Source organism: Platichthys flesus, chromosome 18 (genome assembly GCF_949316205.1).
Source record: "Platichthys flesus chromosome 18, fPlaFle2.1, whole genome shotgun sequence".
In the NCBI taxonomy this organism is placed as follows: domain Eukaryota; kingdom Metazoa; phylum Chordata; class Actinopteri; order Pleuronectiformes; family Pleuronectidae; genus Platichthys; species Platichthys flesus.
In genome coordinates this window covers 7,878,792-7,900,028 of record NC_084962.1, presented here as the reverse complement: position 1 = coordinate 7,900,028, position 21,237 = coordinate 7,878,792, and the positions used below count along the sequence as shown (strand labels likewise).

The window sequence follows — 21,237 nt, the reverse complement described above, 5'->3', positions numbered from 1 at the left end:
TCCAGTCAACAAGATTGCAAAGCTGTTCAGCTGGTAAATTGATAAAAACTGATATTTGTACACCATTTTAAATGTTGGCGTGACCAAATCTGCATTATTGGAAATTACATCTAGGGACTTATTAAGCCCATTTTAGGAAATACCAGTCCAGACACTCTGGCCTCTGCTGCTTTGCTTTTGACAACAATTCTTTGAATCAATCTCATGAGTCCGTCAGTGCTGAATCAGTGGAGTGACCCTCTGAGCATTGATGCCTACCACACTCGTACTATACCATAAGTTAACAATCAAAAATGACTTAAGATTTTGATACATATTATAATTATGCTAATGGTTATATCATTATATTGGTGATGGTGGTGATACAGTGTGGGAAATATGTGTGAGGAACATGATGGATGCTTGAGCGTGTCGCTGAGGAATTCTTGTCACACCAACACACCTTTCAAGTTCCTCATTCCACAGAACCGCACATTTAATTAAAATATAACCAAACTACATTTCAAACATTCCTCCAACACATCACGTGGATTACAGGTGTGATAGACAATTGTTTTTTTCTATGGAAACATGTTTAAGGGTTTTCTCATCTAGGTGAAGAATAGAGAGGCACATCTGACTCACTGTTGTGTCACTGTATCATTGTCACTGTGTCACTTAAACACTAAACACTTTTTGCATAGCCTCACAATAATAGGTTTACAGCCATCTCACCACACACACATGCACGTAAACACACACACACACACACACACACACTAACACACACAGTCTTGTGACTTACTCTAACTTGAACAATATTTACTATTTAACTAACCCAAAACCTAACCGTAACCTAAATCTAACCAACCTGAACCTAACATTAACATTAACATTAACATTAACATTAACATTAACCTAAACCTAAACCTTAACCTAAACCTTAAGACAAATATAACCTTACCTTAACCCACCCTTGAACTAACCCTAATCTTAAAGTAAACCTTACCCTAAATCATGTCTATCCGCATTTGAATATTTAAGTCATTGGGATTTGCATTCTGTGGCTATGAGGAAAATAAATCCCTTCAATGTGGATGTGTAAAAAGATTTAAGACCAAGACCGCGCGCGCGCACACACACACAATGGTGTCCCACGGTATTAACCGTCACGGCCGCTGCAGGGCGCAGCTCCGTCACTGCAGACCCGAACCTCAGAGAGAGTGGAGGCGCGCAGACCATCTCCATCCTCCGCAGTCTGGGTCTCATCCTGCTCGTCCATCTGAAGTCACACCGGCTCCGGGCTCATTGACTGACCCACAGCTCCGGCTGCTTCTCCATTAATACGGGGTAAGATGATTTGTGTTTTCATCCAGTTTGTGTGTTTTTTGTGTGTTATCGGTGCGCAGAGGAGCGCCTGCTCGATGGAGTAACAAACAGTGACAGTAAGATGAGAGCAGACAGCCGCACAGTCCTGCACGGGACAGAGACGCGTTCTGCGCGCTCCTGTTCGCTTAGTAATAAAAAGCAGATGTGCAAGCGCGTCAAACACAGCAAGTGATGGTAACTACCTGGGCTTGTACATTTACTGGTACTCTGTGTGTGTGTGCGCGTGTGTTTGTGCGCGCGCGCGCGAGTGTGCTTGCAAAGGTATTACTTGTGTTGTTCCTGCAAGTCCCCAAGGGTTTGGGTTGGACTAAGGTTTAGCTTGAGGTTAAGTTAAGGTTAAGTTTAGGTTAAAGTTAAGGTTACATTTAGGTTTGGGTTAAGGTTAGCTTTAGGTTAAGTTTGGTTTACGTCAAGGTTTAGGTTTACGATAATGATAGGTTCCGGTTAAGTACAGGTTAGGTATGATTAAGCTTTACGTTAAGGTCACAATTTGGTTAAGATTAAGGTTTAGACTAAGGTTTAGCTTGAGGTTAAGTTAAGGTTAAGTTTAGGTTAAAGTTAAGGTTACATTTAGGTTTGGGTTAAGGTTAGCTTTAGGTTAAGTTTGGTTTACGTCAAGGTTTAGGTTTACGATAATGATAGGTTCCGGTTAAGTACAGGTTAGGTATGATTAAGCTTTACGTTAAGGTCACAATTTGGTTAAGATTAAGGTTTAGACAACTGTGTGTGTGTGTGTGTGTATGTGTGTGTGTGTGTATGTGTGTTTGTGTGTGTGTGTGTGTGTGTGTTTGTGTGTGAGTGTGTGATTTATTGGTGCTTTCCTCTACATCTCTATTCATCTGTGCTCTTTTTCATTTGTTTTCTAAAGAGCAGGTCTTTGTCTGTGCTCATACGTGTGTGTGTTTATGTGCCTGCATTCTTGTGCTTGTATGTTGCAGCACATGCTTGTTATTGAGAGCAGGTGTATGTGTGCAACACATATATATATGTGTGTCTCCTTTGCATACGTGTGCGTCTGACTGTGCCCTTCCCTCCTGGCCTCATTCCAGACCACAACAGCATGTGAATGGCGGCAGAAAGCGGCAGAGTTGTCACAGAGGAGCAGGAGGAGCTCCCAGCCCACGGAGCCATCACTCACACCCAGCACACCCGCAGTCAGAGCCACATCCAGTTCCAGTCTCCGACGTACACCACCCAGTGGCAGGCTCCTCGCTCCGTCGCACACACGAGGAGTCACAGTCACACACACTTCAGCACGTCGCTGCACACGCAGCCTCAGAAGTACGGCTGCCGCCTCACGCACAGTCTCTCAGCCATGACCCGGGGGGAGAGGGGAGTGCAGGGCTCTGTGGGGAAGCTCTCCAAGCCCACTGAGCCGCTGTTCCCCAAAACACCTCAGCAGGTAAGATCACCTGTTTGGATGCTGCTCTTCTGTTATTCCACAGGTTGTCATCTCACGTACTGGTACTGTTTCTCCTTACACGCCTGTTAGGCTTGGCTGTGTAGTGGGAGAAACTCACGCATCCACAGTTGAGTTTGTCTGTGAGCGACTTGACATGATTGGATGTAGAGCGAGAGAAGAAGAAAAGAGATGGAAAGTGGGATCTCTCCAGTCGCTTATCTGGCTGTGATTAATCAGCTGCATTGTTTTCCTGTGAACTCTAATCCCCGGGATTGTGGATTCAATGGCTGGAAGTTGATAGTTTTCATTTGAGAGAGGTTCTTCCCACTGATGGGATGCCCTGCCTGGTGGTGATTGCTGTCTTTTGTCTTTGGTGATGATACAGTTGTAATCAAGGGCACAACAGGAAGCGAGAGAGCAGAAAGGAATAACACTCAAATTTGGCTAAACACAAGTAGACTCAGGTGACCTGCGTGTCATTTTTGGTTTTGCCTCGTCTTATGTCATTTCGATGAGTGGCTCACGCATGATGTCATTAGTGTTTGATAAGTCTGTGAAAGTTGGCATTGTTCCTGTTGGAGAGTGTGTGGATGTGTGTGTGTGCGTTTCCTCACACTGATGCTGCTCACATGCACACACTGTTAAAACGAGGTGAATGCAGTGCTGTCCCATTAGGGAAGGCAGATTCCGCCTGATGCAGACGGTACTTCTTGTAATTCCATGCCCCGGCTGTTACTCACTCATTTTCTGTTTGGATGCAACGGCTCACGGGCGCCCATTAAATGGCATGCCCCACATGCTCCAACCAGTTCGGCCACTGTCTGGTCTCTGCCAAACCTCTGTCTGATGTGCAGTGTTTTGTGTGCGTGCCTGTTTTTACAGTGACTCTTCTAGGCTGAGGTGGATGATGTGCATGCAAATATGGAGGCAGATCTATGTTTAACTTCCTTTAAATAATACATTCAATAAACATAAATACTGCATGTCAGATTTTTTTTTAAGTCATTTCGTTTGTGACAATATACTAATGGTGAAAATTATGTTTCTGTAAGATGCTGGGCATTGTCGCCTCACAGCAAGAAGGTTCCCGGTTTGAATCCCGCCAGTCAGAGGCTTTCCATGTGGAGTTTGCATATTCACCCTGTGTGTGAGTGGATTTTTCCCAGGTACTCTGGCTTCCTCCCACTCTCCTAAAACATGCAGATTGGAGTTAGGTTAATCCGAGACTCTAAATTGGCCGCTGTGAATATGAGGCTGTATGGTTGTTTTTCTCTCTAGCCCTGTGATGCCCTGGAATAATAATGGAGTGTTATAGATGTGTATCGGTATCAAAGGATTGGTATAGATACTGGATGGATGGCTCTTTAAAAAATGATGACACAGTTTAATGAGAACAAGAAAATTGGAAATTTCTAATTGACTTAACTTAATAAATCACATATTGTATAGTTTATTCTGCAAAATCCACTCGGGATGTGTGAATTCCATTGAATAATTTATCTGAAGGACTAGGACAAGGTTTTATGTATGTACTAAAGATGCCTGAGGCGGACATGATACATGAAAGACGTTGCTCTCTTAGTGAATGAGACAGAATGATGGATCCTTATTCAGTAACGGGTAAACTGTCCCAGCTCAAGCTTGTGAAGAGCCTCCCAGTCCATCACAGACATAGAATTTACAGAAAGTCCATCTATGGGTCATTTTAAAAAGAATGAATAAGCGACTGGTTTCAAATTCTGTCCATTTCAGATTTTGGATTGATTCCTTTGGAGTTGAGCCAGTGTCCCCGGGCTTCTGTTGACATTTAGCGGCCTGTTGCCATCGTTGACATATTTCACCTCTCATACCCCGTAATCCCTAATCTGCAGTGACGGGGACAAAACCAGCGGCTTTCACTCCCATGTCCAGCATGTGTGTTATGACCTTGAAAACCAAATCAACATTTTAAACTGCTTTATGGATCCATTTGACCAGTTTAACGTAGGCATGCGAGAGTGTGTGCATTTTATTTGCAGAATATAACTAAGCTGGCTCGGGATCTTTTTTTTTTTTTCATCCCCTCCTTCTTTCTTTGTAGTAGAATTATCCTCAATCCTGATTTAGGTTGCGGTGCAGTTCAGGCATTTTAAATTGTTTTCCCCCCGAGCGGTTAAGGATTCATTAACTTTGGAGATTAGTCTTATCTATCCTTGTCCCCTTGCTCCCTTGCTTGTTGAAGGTCCGAGCTCCGCAGATGCTCCCTTCACTTTGAGCCGGTGTCTCCATGAGCATGTGTGCACGAGGTTTTGTTGCTGCGTCCAGACAACAGTTGACGGGATATCCTGTTTATCCTCTTTGATGATAAGAACTCAGTAATGAAAGCTTGACAGTAAGAGTTTGGAGGGAAAGAACAAGTGTTTAGAGTGAATGAGAGAAAGAGAGCGAGAGAGAGAGAGAGAGAGAGAGAGAGAGAGAGAGAGGGAGCAGTGCTGTGTGCACAGAGTATTTTTGCACATCATCAGTTAAGCAGCATTCTCCAGACGCCAGAGACTTTGATTTTTTTCTCTCTCCAATTAGCTGTAATTGCAGTGAGAGTGGGAGAAGAGAGAGTTTTGAAGTCGGGACCGCCGCGCAGCCTTTACTTACCTCTGACCCGCTTGTCTCCAGATTGAATAATTACACACCTCCCTCCTGGTAATTGTCGTTCGCGAACCCCTCCGTGTTTTGATGGGGCAAAAAAAAAAAGAGGAAGAGAAAACGTGAGCCGGGTAATAACAGTGTGCCGATCGCGGCTGTGGTTACTTTGTTGATTTCCTTCTTTCATAAAGCTCAGAGGGGAGCAGCTGCGGGCCATGGCCTGGGCCACTGGATGTGGAGTGACACTGTTTCTGTGTGTGTGTGTGTGGGTCTGACACCAAAGGTTGTACACAGGAGAGAGGAACAGCCGAAGGTTGATATGTGTGCACAGCCTCGGAGACAGTCGTAAATATCGGGCTCCCGAGACTGTGGTGTCTTGTCTTATTCATGTGTGAAGATGAAAGCCTGCCCTTCTCGCTAGACACACACACACACACACACACACACACAAACACACAAGTGCCTGATGGTTTTAGCAGAGAGGAAACTGAGCTGTGGATGACTTGGTGGGTTTCCTGGGCTCCTCCATCAGCCTCAGTGTCTGCACAGATAGACCACAAAGCAAACAGCCAGGGGGTGTCCTTCTGATCAAACACACACACACACACACACACACGCACACACACGCACACACACACACACACACACGGACACACACACACACACATACATACACACAAACACACTCATTTTGCATAATTTTCAAGTAGGGGAATTCATGAGAGAACAGATGCATCACAGTGAACACACCTTCCACCCACTGTACATCATTCCACTGAATCACCGAATGACAGGGTGATTGAGACAGAATGCTATTTTGAGCACCCGAGGTAGAATGTGAAAGAATTCCAATTATGAATGATCACCGGATTCACTATCTGTGAGTCACAAGTCTGCTTTCATGACCTATTTCATTCCAAGACACACCTACTTCCCTAATGGCGTGTCCGTGGGAGAGGTTTTTACCATACGTGTTCCTGGTTTTTGCCAAATAAGGGACAGTTCATTGTGTTAAGACTGAATCATTGCTGCTTATTGGCACGAAAAATGAAACAGTCTTTATTTATATCACTGTCTTCCTTTTCCAGATATGAGTCTGATGAAATATGTGAATAATACGTACCTCTTATGATCAAAATATATTATTAATTTACATTATTTGCTGTAGCCTTAAATTGTTGTTACTCCATGAATGTGTGACTTGCAAACAATTTGTGTCCAAAAATGCATTACATTTTGGAGGAGGTAACCTTATGTTAAGTTTAATACAGTAAATATATAACTATTTTACAACAGTAAGCAGTTATTGTGCTTTTCTCAGTGCTAGGCATCTTTTATTTCCCACATTCCCCATCGCACCTGGAAGGATAGTTATCATAAGAACGCTTGCAGTGCAGAAAAGTGATTGTGCTCATTAGCATCCTGACCCACAAGGACACCATTATCTTACTAAGTATTTTTCTCCTCCCTTGTCACCTTTTCTCACCGCAGACCGACTTGAGCCAGAAGTTGACTTTATGCAGTAAGCTGTGTTTCGCCATCGGAGGTGCGCCCAAGGAGGTGGCTGGCAGCGCCACTGCCTTCTTCCTGCAAATCTACCTGCTCGATGTCGCTCAGGTAACGTTTCTATGGGACGAAGAGGAGGAGAGCATTCATGAAAGCTGTCGTGGATCTCGTAAACGAACAAATGGGTTTTATAGTTTTATGCCTTCAAGTGTTGTAAACTCCAATCTGTCCTTGTTCTGCTCTGTAGATCACCGCCTTCCAGGCCTCCATGGTGCTGTTCATTGGTAAAGCCTGGGGCGCAGTGACTGACCCCATCGTTGGTTTTTTCATTACAAAGAGCAGATGGACCAAGATTGGCAGACTCATGCCTTGGTGAGTTCACCGCTCACACTACAAATACAACTCATGTGTTTCTCCATTACTGCTGTTCCTCATGTTCTGGACCTCATCATTTCTTTTTTTCAAAAGTCGGATTACTCAATTCTGAAAAAATTGGATTAATGCACACACATACTGTAATAATAATGATATAATAATATTGTCATCACCGGGAATGGCCACTGTTGCAGTCAGGTAATTGGCACAAGAGAAAATTATTAAAGTCTGATTTAATTCACAAAATGATATTGTTGAGCTCTAATGCATAAATAACAATTAGGCAACAACAAATAGGCAAGATACTGATCTGCAGTGTGTGAAGGTGCGTAATAGAAAGTATGAATTTGGCTTGTAGTGTAAAGAGCTTAGAGTGGTGGATAAGACGAGAGATGCTAAATAAATACAGTCCATTTACCATTGTAGGAGGTTGATCTACTCCAAAGTTATGTGAAACTGTTATATATGCATTTTTTAGTTCCTTTTTTTTAAAGAAAATAATCTTAGGCTAAATTTTCCCCCTCTTCTCAATGAAGACACGGCAAAGTGCTACTGCTGTTGACGTTCAGCTGATCCGGCATAAAGCTATGTAATTTGTTGGCAGATTGTGAAACACGTCTTGGTTTTCTCAGACACAACAGTGCCCGCTAATGTTTGCTTGAGATCTAAACAAAAACAAGCCTCGTGCTCCAGATTCAATCGCTTTTTAATGATTATTCTCAGGCCTCTCACCTGAGGATTGAGCTGCATAGACAGCCATTGTGCTTTAATTACCCTGCTCCTGGCGCTCCCACTGATGAGCTATGCATACTTCAAGGGCGTGGGCTGTTCTTTTTTTGCGGTTGATGCCCTGACAACAACTCTGCGGCCATGGAAGTTCATCAGCCTTCTTTCAAACATCGCGTTTGTCTAACCTCACATCAATCAGCTTGTCTTTGTTTGAAAGATGGTTCCCTGTGTTTCATGACCTTTAAGAGCAAGTTAACTTTAACTGTGTCTAAAGTCAGGGGCTGCATCCTTCAGAGCATGAAGAAGGCGATCAAGTTCTCGAGTTTTATTACCCCTTGGTTTTTTAACACAATAGCTGTTAGGTTAAGTTGAAGCTCGATATTCAAGCTTGGCGTCTTGTCGCTTGCCGGCGTCGTGACCTCATTGTCATCGAAGCAAAATGAATCCTGGGATAGGTTGGGCTGTGAATGATCCACCTGGGGAGCCTTTGTTTCTCTCCGATGGAAGGAAGCATTTGAATGAGCCTCCGAAATAAGGCAGCCGAGTTATGCTCCTGTGACACAATCGGGCTTCATATGCAGACTGCAGAGGATGCAGCCCTGAATTCAGACACATTGTTTGTGTCCATACTAAGGGATTATATGAATCCATGATCACATTTTCCATTTTCCAGTTTTAATCGGCTATATGTGTATTATTTGTGTGCCTGCAGTATATTATGCACACACTAGCATGGCATTTACTGTAATTACACTGCCTAATGCCTACTGCATTATAAACCATAGATTACTCACAAGCTGACAGTGTTGGAGGGGGACAGGTCCACTGTGGCCGGTCACGCTGGGTAGCAGGCTTATGCTGATGGCTGTTAAATCAGCTTTGATTACCTTTGGGCAGCTGTAGGTATGTGTGTATGTGTGGGTTTGTGCCTGTGTGTGCGTGTGTTTGTGTGTGTGTGTTATTTTCTACCCCTTTGGAAAGTCCCCTCTGCCCGTCCAGCAGGAAGTGCCTTTCCTCATCTGTCTCTCCCAATCCACGGCGAGACGTAAAGCGATTTGTATCTTCGCCTGATCTCTTTAGGATGAAGTCATTTGGACCAACATGTCCCCGCGGGTGTTGAGATGTTTATTATTATGCGATCGTAGTCAAGCATCATCCCAGAAGCAAGTAGAACCGTGAGAACACACAAGATTGTGTCTATAAGTGAAAGACTATTTGACAGTAAGAGAATATCACTGGTGGAAGAAGTACTCCTTTATTTATAAGTAAAAGTATCAATGCAGTAATGATACAAATCTTAAAGTCCACTTAGTAAAGAAGTATGATCAGTAAAACAAGAATTACACAGATGAATAAATAATTATTAGATGAATAAATGCATCAGTGCACAGTATTTGAATGCATATGCAGCCACCTCTCACCACTTATCTTGGTTACTTTTATCAAATGGTTACCAGCTGACGAGTCAGCCTCCCCTCTCAAAGGGTCTCAAAGTAGATCTGGTGGGTCGTGAGATGATTAATGAGAAAAGGAAAAATACAAATATTGCTCAGCTGCGCAAATCTGTTTTCACTTTTTTGAAAATATTTCTGTAATATTGGCTTTTGGTGTCAAACAGGTATTTAAACGATTACCATCTGAGAATTTTGGAGGGAGAATCGCTCTCCGGTGGCTCTGCTGACAAGTCAGACTTCTAAAAACTACAAACAGGGGCCCAACTCAGACACTGTAGTCTTCTGTGAGGGGGCAGCAACCCAAAATACTTGAAATCTAAACGATAGAGTTTATCCCATGCATTATGGGTATTTCCAATTTAAAATCTTAGTGTGGAAATGCCTTGAATTTACACATCAAAGTTTGTTTATAGGTCGTAAATTGTAAAAATCATTTTGCATTTTGGATAACTACAGTAGTGCCCATTTGAAACCTGCCTGTTTGCTTGGCCTGTGTTGATGCTGGTTGCAGCTTTCTGTCTGAAACTGTAAATGTAGCTGTGAGAAGTAAACGCCAACTGCAGAACCCTGAAGCTGTGTCCCCGCTGCTGCACAAGGAGCTCTTCACCTGTTTATTCAAAGTCCAATGAAGCTTGGCTCAGTGCGCACAACCCGAACTGGAGAATCAGTTGTTGCTGTTCTTGTGACCGACAACGCCACTTGCGTTGATGAGTCCCATCGGGATGGCCCCAGAGCTATAGTCAGCTCTTTGTTCAAATTTGATTAAAATGTAATTCATCACGTAATCCAAATTGCATTAAATTCGCCGCTGAGCTTCTTGAACTCTTGGCAATACACATGCCAAGTGTGAAGCTGATAAAATGAAGGGTTGTTGTGATGTGCGAGCCACATTCAGAGAGAGAGAATTCTGGATTTATGAGATAGATGTAGCATTGTGGGTAATGAAGGAAGCAGGTTTTGACAAGGAATTAAGAAAGTGTGCAATATAAAAGACCATATCTTAATTCCATGGATTGTGGCTCATGCTCCTTTAATTTGGGAAGTTGTAACCAAAGCTGTATAATGAAGCTGCTAATAGCCTAGATAAATAGGACCTATATAGTATTTGAGTGAAAGTCGTTAGTTACTTATCATTTATGGGGTAAATAAATCCTACAAAACCCCAAATCCTCCAAGGGAACACACTCTCACCTATCAGACCTCTTCTAAATCCTCTCTGTTCCACTGCACATCCTCTAATTAGCCTGCTCTAGGTGTCCCGGACGAGTGAGGAAACTATTGTAAGTGTCAGCCTCCTATAAACGTCTCAATCAAGACTGTGCAGATAACTGTAGGTGTGAATGTGCGTTAATGCGTCGCTGCACGGGTGAGAAAGTCAGATCGAGTTTTTAGCGCGTGTGCCTCCCCCTTCCCCCGAGCACAGTCATCTTGCAGGAACATTCTAAACTGTCCCATTCACCCGTGCGGACCCCGGGGCCCTTTCATTGCTCAACATGACCGAGCGGTCAATACTGCAGCACCAGCGCTGCCGGCCCGCCTTTGTTTAAGCAAACAATCGGGAGGAGAGTGAGGTTGGGGCTGGCCGGACCATGCTAGAAATGACCGCCACTGGCCTCTCTCTACCTCTTTCTCCCGCTTTCTCTCTTCACAGTGCACAGTGCAGAGGAGGTCAGAGGTCATAGCCTGCGGCAGGATTTGTCACAGTCACCTAAAATACCACCTGCCCCTTTATTTTATCGGTAGATGTTTTGGTGGTAATGGCCTTTAGTCCAGATTACAAATGAAAGAAAGGGAGGAGAGGTCGGATGATGTATACTGGTGTTTGCACATGTCTCGTCATGGTGATTGTCCATCATCTGCCCTCTTCCTCTTCCTTTTTAAAACACACAGCTGTTCGCTTTAACCATAAAAACACACACCAGTTGTTTACTTATGAATTATAAATGGCCCGTGGATTGTATCGCCCCCAAGTCATGAGAAAAACACAACACAGCAGAATTGCTTCATGCTGCGTTTGCCTGAGTGCGCACTGCATATTTATATGTTTGTGTGTGTGTGTGTGTGTGTGTGTGTGGGTGCGAGGGATGATATGTATGGGTTTTAGAAGATTGTGGTAGTTCCCCTGCTTGCGTGTCCCTCCCAGGACAGATTCCTGCAATACTGACGACAACATAATCACTGAGCAGTTAGCTTAGTCCCACTGTAATCTGCATGAAATATGGCCTGATTTTAACGGCGCTTTGAAAATTACATAACACAGCCACTGTCATGCATTTTCTGATGGCTTGAAGTGCTGACTGCGGCTGCTTTCATGGACCACAAAGGCATAAAAGATATTCAGATAATTGTCATTCTTCAGGGCGAGAAAAATGTAGGGCAAAAAATATATAAAAGTTGTTTTTTTTGTTTGTTTTGCTTTTTCACCAATTCCACAAGTTTGTGTCCGTGTCCTGCAGGATGGTGGGTTGTACTCCGTTCCTGGTGGTCTCCTACTTCTACCTCTGGTTCGTTCCTCCTTTCATCGGCGGCAAGTTCATCTGGTACCTGGGCTTCTACTGCCTCTACCAAACTCTCATCACTGTAAGTGTTGCATGCACACTCGCTCAGAATCTCTGTGTATTTCATGTATTTCCGAAAAATCCACATTGGCGCGTTGTGCATCATATTGCTCAGCGGGACGTCAAGTGTGAAACCTAGATAAAGGCTCCAGTTGATCCCGGAGATGACATGTTACATACCGTACAGATACAACGCTACAAAGTTTAAAGAGAAGATAATCTTCACGCCAGCCACCGACAGCTCCCGGTGAGATTCACAGTTTGATTTGTGAGACGAGCAGCGGATTAGAGCCCGGATGCCTCACCTCAAAGTGGAAGTGTAGTTATTTAGGTTGCCTTTTGTTATTGTGGAACATCTCCGCTCTTCCCCGCTCTGGGGTAACCCGTATAACATGTGCTGCTGAGCGTGTAGACCGCCGCGGCCGCACTGTGGCGAGCTGTAATGGCATGTCATTCTAACTACTTGATAAGTATACGGTCAGTCCTGCCAGGAAACCTCTCGCTGGGTAAATGCTGGTTACCACTTTTAGCCTCCCCTTCATTGTCTCAGGATCTGGTGTTTGTGTGGCGTTTTGCTGGGAACGGCCAGCTGTCGTCATTCAGAGGGTCGCAGTGAGTAAACAAGAGGTCAGAGTGCAACATGTCGTCCGTTCATGCAATCAACGGATAATGGGTTTCCATCAAATTAATCAGTCGTCACTAGTCTTCGCGATGGGATATCTATTCCCTTGCAACTCAATAAATGTTTGCATCCAGGACGGGCCCTGTAAATGGCACGCTGTATAAGAAGCAGAGGGCTGACAAAAAAAAAGTCACAGCCGCATTTATTTTCATCGCATGCTAGTTTGGCCGCAGTGCTGACTGAGCCCTTGTGTAAATTACAAAGTGAAGTATAGCTGGGTTTGTTCGCCTATTCTCTGGGAGAGGTGGGGAGGAAGGAGAAAACAGATCTGAGGTTGGCCAACATGGAAACTGCAGAGATTGCGTTTAGTATATATAGTCGGCGGAGAGAATATTGTGCGTCGGTTTTTTTTCACGGGATCATGTAGATAAAAGACGGCTAAAGATATCTGGGGTGCTCCCATCATCTACTTGGACATACATCAGTGTGGTAAGAACTGTCTAAAATATCGAAACCCTCTTTAAAGAAAGATTTGTTTTACATGTAGGCTGTAGGAATTATTTATTCTGGTCCCATCCACTAACATGGGGGAGGCAGGGTCTGTGATCTATACTGCAGCCAGCCCCCAGGAAGAGAGGGAAATGATTTGCCTTTATTTTCTTGGAGCTTTCATGTCATTTTCAGACACAGTTGTGTTCATCATCCTCATTTCTCACGATAGCCTGCTATCACACAAAGGAATTTGGACTTAATGGCTTATGACATTCAGCCATTTCATCTAATCCCAGTGTAGCCCCAACATCATTAGGATTCATCCTCTGGCGACCAGGAATGCTTGTTCACAGTTTCAAAGCAATCTGTTCAACAAATGATGACTTTACCAGCTGCTGTGTCAGACTTAAATGTATTTTTGTTTTATCTAAACCACGACTGTGTGTCTTTGTTCCGTTGTAGTGTTTCCACGTGCCTTACTCCGCTCTCACCATGTTCCTGAGTACAGAACAGAAGGAGAGGGACTCAGCCACTGCCTACCGTAAGATCTTACAATTAGACAAAGGTTACCGAGAAGTTATAAACGTACTTTACTTTAATAATTGTGTCTTTAATCGCTTGAATGCAGGAATGACGATGGAGGTTCTGGGGACACTGGTGGGAGCCGCCATCCAGGGCCAGATTGTGGCGAGCGCTCACACACTGAAGCACTGCCCCACTCACAACGTCTCCGCCGGTTACCTTGGCAACAGCAGCGGGGCCGAGATCATCAAGAGCCACGTGCGCTCGCAGGACCACCTGTCACACGCTGTAAGTGTCCCGGCGCCGAGCCATGCAGCCCAGGTGTGCTTCAACTAGGCCACAGAGTTGGGTTGAAAATAACTTCGGGAGCGTCAACTTAAAGTGGAGCGTGTGTGTGCTCAGGGCGGCTTGCTTTTCCTAAACAACCGAGTGAAAAGGACGATTGTTCGGAAAATATTTCCACATTATAGGTTAAAAGCGTCTGCCGGTTCTGACATCCAAATGGGCTTCGTGTTTCAACCCGAGTAACCCACAGGTTTGAAAGGAGACGCCAGTGTTTGATATCTGAACCCGACATCCTGAGCCGGCACCCCTCACAAGACCACAAAGGGGGTTCCTCCCTCACATCTCCAGAGTGTGGCCCCATTACACTGAGGGGTCTCCACAGTCTGTGACTCATTAAGTCTATTTATACTTCACCCAGCACATTTGAAAGGCACCCCATATTCAATACGCGGGGAATATTAGTCTTTTTACTTCAAGGCGACTGCAACTGAGTTGAAGGGAAAGGACAAAGTCTTCTCCACAGTTTGCAGAGCTGCAAATAAACACGGCCCCTGCTCCTGTGAATCTATCATGTTAGGATGAAACGAGCCAAGAGTCCAGACTGTCCTGGATTATGGTCGCGCCGCAGCTATTTGGGATTGAAATGGGTGCTTTTCTGATGGATTTTGGGTGAACCCTATCAGGGGCGACCCGCTGGCCGTGCCAAACCCTCGGCAGCCACCCGTCGAATTCCTCCGCGGTCGCTGGTGAGGGTGGCACACCGTCTGCGTCTGCCCTCGGAAACAGGGAGCGTTTGATGTGCGTAAATAATAATAATGAGCCGCTAGGGCTGAGCCACACATGGAAAAAACAGCAAACAAACAGAGGTTGTTTAAGGCAGAGCAGTTCCTGTCGGGGTGTTTCAGCTTTAAACGGTTAAGGCTGTATTTTGGGATGCAGATGGACTTGAGGTTTTTTCTTCCTGTTTGTATTTGCATTTTGCGTGATGTCTGTGAGTTTGCACTTTTAAACCGGTGTGGAAAAACAACACAGAAAGTAAATATTACACAGATAAAAAAAAAAAAAAAACACCAGTAAGAAGAAAAACTGACACCTACTGTGGCAGTTTTCTCCGCAATGAGACATATGACAAATTGTCGGGTCTCTTAAATTTTTCAGGCATTTGGGATGAATTAAAGATTGAGGGAGAGGCTCAGAATAGATCTGTGCTGCCTCTTTAAGGACAGATGGATTGATGTAGGTTGCATGTTTGTTCTGTCTCTCCGCAGAGGGAGATGTACATGATCGCAGCCGGTGTTATTGGAGGAGTGTTTCTCATCTGCACGGTGGTGATGTTCCTGGGAGTTAAAGAGAAAGACGGTAAGGCATTCCCTGTGTGTTTGTGTGAGTGTGTGTCTCTGTGTGTGTGCTGTCTGAACAAAAGGGGCTGTCAGGAAATGTATAACTCTCATAGTTGATCAATGATTTAAGTGTTTTACTAAGCCCCAGCTTCTCAAATGGGATTATTCGCAACTATTTACCTTTAGATAGTTCACTGGAAAATTCTCCTCTGCCAAACCCTAAAAATCCCCTTAAATCCAATCAAGCTGTGCCAAATTACACACAGTAGAACATATCAGTCCCCTCGATATGTTTGATTATTTTCATTAAGATTCATGAATTATTCACTGGGAAAATGTCCAAACAGTCCTACATCCCCTAATGTTAAAGAAAGGGGAAGAATAATTGCGATTCACACCTAATATTTATGGGTTCTTCCCTGATCCTTCCAACATTTTGTTTTCAAACAGTTTTAGTTGGGGATAAAATTTGTAACCTGGGGTCATTCTTCAACTTCAACATTCTAAAATCTATGTCTGACCTGCAAGTTGTTTTTTGACTGGACACCTTGGTTGAATGGAAGCCAAAGAAGTCACATGCAATGCACTTTCTTACTGCAACTTGATGAGTATTCGTGGTTTTTAAGCTGAATGAGTAGCATGACATGGACAATACTTCCATAGGAACGGAGTCTTTCAATGAGACTTTGAGACATTAACAGGCATATGAATGTATATTATGCTTTCAGATATGCACTGAATTCCGGAAATTCCCTAAATTTTGTTTCCATGACAAGGAAAAGACCCAGAGTCAAAATACTCAGGACATTTTCTTGAACTTTTCCAGCAGCTCCCGAGTAAAACGTCTGAGTGATCTGAATACAGCAGTAAAATGTAAAGAAAATTCCAAACGACTGAGTGGATGTGTTGTAATGACTTCTCTAACACACAATGGACGTGAAACCGAAAGAATTGTCGCTTTTCGGTGCCATTACCTCTTCGAAAAAACGGTTAACCATCAAAGCACGATGGCTCCTGGGATTAGTTGGGCCGGGTAAGATCCACCCACGACAGACATGTTGTTGTGAACGTTTCTGACCTGAACAATCTCCTGCTGCGTTCTTCATATATTAAAGGCAAACTGCTGAAAATATCCCGACCCATTTCACGTGTGATAGCAGCTTGATTTTCACATTGTTAATATTTAAGTTAAGGGTCAGTTTCTCCACTTCACTGTATATATTCACATGTATTTCTTAGTGGGACCGTATATATGCAGCTGTGAAAAAATACAGCTGTGTATTTATATCATCATCCCTACATCTTTTGTAGGCCTTCCTTTTCCAACACACTGAGTGTCTGTGTACTACTTCTGGAACCCTGCCACTCTCCGATCTTTATTACGCTATAACTGTCAACACTCAGTGGGACAAACAGCCTCCACTGCAATGCAGGGGCATCTCCACCTTCCTCTCACTGCATGACACCCGATACGCTGCTCACGCTCACGCTCTATACTCCACATGTCTCAGATCCGTACGCCCCGAGGACAGAGAAGCAGATCCAGTTCTTCCAGGGCTTCATCCTGGTGATGAGGCACGGGCCGTACCTCAGCCTCACCGCCGCGTTCCTCTTCATCACCGTCGCCATTCAGGTAAATGCACATTTATTTAGGCAGCACTTCTCAGACGTGACCCCCAACATTACGGTAAATGGAGCCGCTCCTGGATCCTGACAATGCAGGAGAGAATGGCTGGCGCTCAATGTTGATTTGATCAATGTAGAAGAGCACTTAACTGAAAGCTCATGTTTTTTTAAAGCCTCAGGACTCGGGAGGGTGATGCCAGCCACGTGCATTCTTCTATGTCTGTCACTTGTAGGCAGACACTGCAAGCGTACATTTGCATCACGTCCGTTTCTGTATACATTTTTCTCTGATCTCAGAGGTGTCAGTTGTCATCTGTGGAGAAAATCACTACACAACAAGCGTCAGCAGCTTCTCCAGTCACTTAGTTTGGCGCTCAGAGCAGCGAGCTGAGTGCCCAGCGACAGTGCTGAGTAGTGGAGCGTGCGGAGTGAATATCTGAGCGTTTAATCTCTGATCCCCGCAGCTGGTGCAGAGCAACTTCGTCCTCTTCTGCACCTACGCCGCCGACCTGAGGGATCACTTCCAGAACATCGTGCTGACCATCCTGGTGAGTGCAGCTGCAGGCACAGATTCACCTCACAAGTCCATAGAGCACTGTAACTTAAACTGAACAACATCAAAATAAACATCACCATCATCAACTGTAGAATTTGCACCCACCATCCTCATTGTTGTCATCGTGTAAACTCTGAGTCCTGTTCCCCATTGCTCTTTTATTATTCCAGAATGGGGTTCTCAAAGTGGGGAATGGGGACCCTCAGGGGTCCTCGAGGTGTTGTGAGGGGTCCCTGGCAAAAAAATAATAATTTGTTTTACTGTAATTTCATCCCTAAGTAACACACTGATTGAATGTTTGACTATTTTGGTCTTATAAAAAAATCCTATAAAAAAAAACTTTCTGTGGTTTAGTTTTTGTCCACTGTCATATGCAGTATGTCTCATAGATGATCTCTCTGTGTTTGTTTACCAAGGTTTCTGCTGTGATAAGCATCCCACTGTGGCAATGGTTCCTGCAGAGGTTTGGGAAAAAGACAGCAGCTTTCTGCGGTATCACAGTGAGTGCACTTTTTATTTTGGTTTTCCAACGGTGGCCTAGGTACTAGGACGCTCTGATGTTTGTGCCACCTTGTGGACAAATTTGGAAGTGTGCCATCCTTGTTTTGGTGTTCAACGTATCGCATATATATGTATATCTGCACCAAATTCAGCTGACCATAGATATAAGTATGCTTCACCTGCCTGAGATCTCTGCATTATTTCTTGAGAAACTCACAAATTTTAAATATTAAAAAAACTGACCTATCTCAGAGTGTTAAAGTAACTGAAAAAAAAGTTCTTGGTTAAATCCCTTGGATTGAATTGACTCCAAAAGTGAAGTGCTTCTTCCTCGGCCCACACCGCACCCATCCACCAATTTCCAAGAAAATCGGTTCTGTAGTTTTTGCGTAATCCTGCAAACAGTCAGACAAAAAGCAATGTAAACCTCTTGGGTGGAGGTGTAAATGAAAAATATCACGTTTTTATAGAAGAAATAGATAGTTGTCAAAATCGACACAATATGTTTATGCATGAAAAATAATAAATTATGTATTTAAACATCTTTGTGTTCTCTCTGTCCAGTGGATCATGCCCTTCACCTTGATGCTGGTGTTCATCCCTAACGTGGTGGTGGCCTACGTCGTGGCCGTCTCCTCTGGACTCAGTGTGGCCGCCTCGCTCCTGCTGCCCTGGTGAGACTCGGCACTTCAGAGCACGCTGCGATCAAGTGGATACAAATTCTGACAAATCACTTATGAATATGCTTTTGCTTCATGTGGGAACGTCTGTCGCATGATCAGATGATCAAGAGTTTCTAGTTTTTTTTTGCCAGGGTGCCCCAATTTTATTGTTTCAAACTTGGACTGCAAACTAGGCAGAATGAAGACTCTGTACGTTTCCTGCTGGTACTTAGATTCTGTCTTTGTCGACCATGTAATGGACATTAAAGGCGTCTCCCTGCCATCTGTCATGTGAAGGTTCAGGGAAAACCCCTATAACGCTGAAACCCATTAGAAGAAATGCATTGTACCAATTAAATACACGTTAACAGTTCGCATCAAATCAACGTATAACCAATACAAATTCAAAATCAACTGAACGTTTGATCTTGTTTGTGTACGTTCAGCACCGCAACATGTTTGTCTGCGCTGTGGCTTGGCGGTTCATGTCAGTACCCTTTGATTTCAATCATCATTCAAAACACAACAGTGCCCCAACATGCTGTTAGTGGTGAGTTAATGCCCAGAGCCCCCCTCCCCCCCCATGCGTTCACCCAGGTCACACCCCGGTCACAGGAGTGAGGTCATCTTTTAGGAATTAGAGGCTGCGTAAGTGCGTGCACTATAAATCATCTGTACTATCATTGAGCTAAATCAGCTCCTAAGGTAAAGGCAGCGTCTCTTCTATGTGTGTTTTCCGGCTGAGCCTGCTCCTCAGTCATCTCCCTGAAATCCCCAAATTACAGGGGCCTCCCACCGGGACGTGTTTATTTTGGAACCGGCTGATTGTTTATCCAGTCCGTGGGCCAAGACCGGCGGTATCGCCCGCTGCTCATCATCTAATCGTGTTATTAGCCTCTTTAATTTGAGCCCAGGGGTTTATCAGAGGGCCGTAAGCAGGCCTCACGTCATCAGGTGCTTGCGTCTCCGCTGGTTGTGCAACGTGGTTGATGAGGAAGTGTGAGGGAGGTCTCAGACGCACATCAGCCTTGAATGTACCACACTCCAGAGTATTTTTAAACAACGGACACGTGCACATATATTAATTAACTACTGCGTGTGTGTGTGTAATCCAGGTCTATGCTGCCAGATGTGGTGGATGACTTCAGACTGGCCAACCCCTTCTGCAAAGGCCACGAAGCCATCTTCTACTCTTTCTACGTCTTCTTCACCAAGTTCGCTGCCGGCATCTCCCTGGGAGTGTCCACCCTCTGTCTCGAGTGAGTCTGCATCAATGCCACACGTGCCCTTTTTATTTTTCCCGCTGCACGACGCTCTGTACATCTGCACTCGTGTCATGATACACAGCAAAAGTGCATTAAGCCCAGACCCAATGCATAATTTATGGTGCAGAGGGTGTCGCGTTTGCTCATTTGCAGAGTGTTGCCGCGACAGGCTGGATGTCGATTTTCCTCTAACCTGGGCTTTAAATGGTCTCTGTGTGTGTGTGTAGGTTCGCAGGCTATGACACCGGCGCCTGCAAACAGCCGGCTGCCGTCGTGTACACCCTGAAGCTGCTGATTGGTGCTGCTCCAGTGGCCTTCATCGTCACAGGCTTGATGATCCTACTCCTCTATCCCATCACTGAAGACGTGCGGCTCAGGAATAAAGTCTGCCTGGACGAGCTACGGTGAGTCTCCACGGGTTTACACCAACACCAGAATTTAAAGGAGCACTATGCGCCTGGTATAAACATTTAGTTCCTTCTACTCAGCCTCTGAAAACTGTTGGATCATTTATTCTGTGGTGCTAGAGGGAGCTTTGATTTGATTATTTTATTCAGCGCCTCTTAAGGTACAAGGAGTTAGGGAAACTTATGGGTTCTTGATACTTCTACAACTACTACTAATATAACTACTCCAACTAATAAAAATAACTTGGACTCACATTGAAACTCTCAAAGCAGCTAAGGAGTTAGGAAAACTTTTAGGAAAGAAAAAAATTACATTTTGAAATGTGATTTTTTTTAGGAAGCTGTTTTAGGGTTCTTGACTTTATAAAAAATAAACCTGCATGACCAATTGAAGATGTGGACCCCTTAAGAAGGCAGTAAAGCTCTATATGCTTAATTGTGTTGCATTATGGGGATTTGCAGGATGCAGAATCTTTGGAGCTTGAACCATAATAGAGAATAAAAGTCAGGATATCTCAAAATCCTGAAAATGGAAAGTGCTGTAAATGCTCTTTTCACCAGTGGAACATGTCACTCATATCCATGTCTCCCACAGGAAACAGAGCATCAGCTCCAGAACACCGGAGGATTTGAATAACGTGTGACTTGGACCTTGACCGGAGTGAATGATATTCCAGTGCCCTCAACTGGAAGTTTGTTAAATGGTGTATATTACACTGATAAATAGTTAAATTGTTTTAATGTAAACATTCTTCGTTTTATTTTCACATGTACTGGATAGTCATCTTGGATATATATATATATATATATATATATATATATATAAAAATATATAAGAATACCTAATTTATATAAATGAATGTATATTACTTTTATTTGCTGTGTTTAGCTCTACAACGCTGTTATTTATTTATGATGTATAATTACAGAGAGTTGATGAAATGAAAT

At 44.0% G+C, this 21,237-nt stretch overlaps 1 protein-coding gene across 1 annotated transcript; it reads left to right on the top strand.

Moving 5' to 3' along the window:
- Positions 1 to 1,193: 1,193 nt before the first annotated feature.
- On the top strand, positions 1,194 to 21,176 carry mfsd2b (MFSD2 lysolipid transporter B, sphingolipid). Its single transcript, XM_062411187.1, has 15 exons — positions 1,194 to 1,329; positions 2,418 to 2,770; positions 6,881 to 7,006; positions 7,143 to 7,267; positions 11,910 to 12,033; positions 13,588 to 13,666; positions 13,754 to 13,935; positions 15,201 to 15,291; positions 16,784 to 16,905; positions 17,363 to 17,446; positions 17,871 to 17,954; positions 18,520 to 18,629; positions 19,733 to 19,876; positions 20,110 to 20,286; positions 20,885 to 21,176. Exons 2-15 carry the CDS (start codon positions 2,435 to 2,437, stop codon positions 20,931 to 20,933), a joined length of 1,833 nt encoding a protein of 610 aa, XP_062267171.1. The 5' UTR covers positions 1,194 to 1,329; positions 2,418 to 2,434; the 3' UTR covers positions 20,934 to 21,176.
- The last annotated feature ends 61 nt before the right edge of the window (positions 21,177 to 21,237 follow it).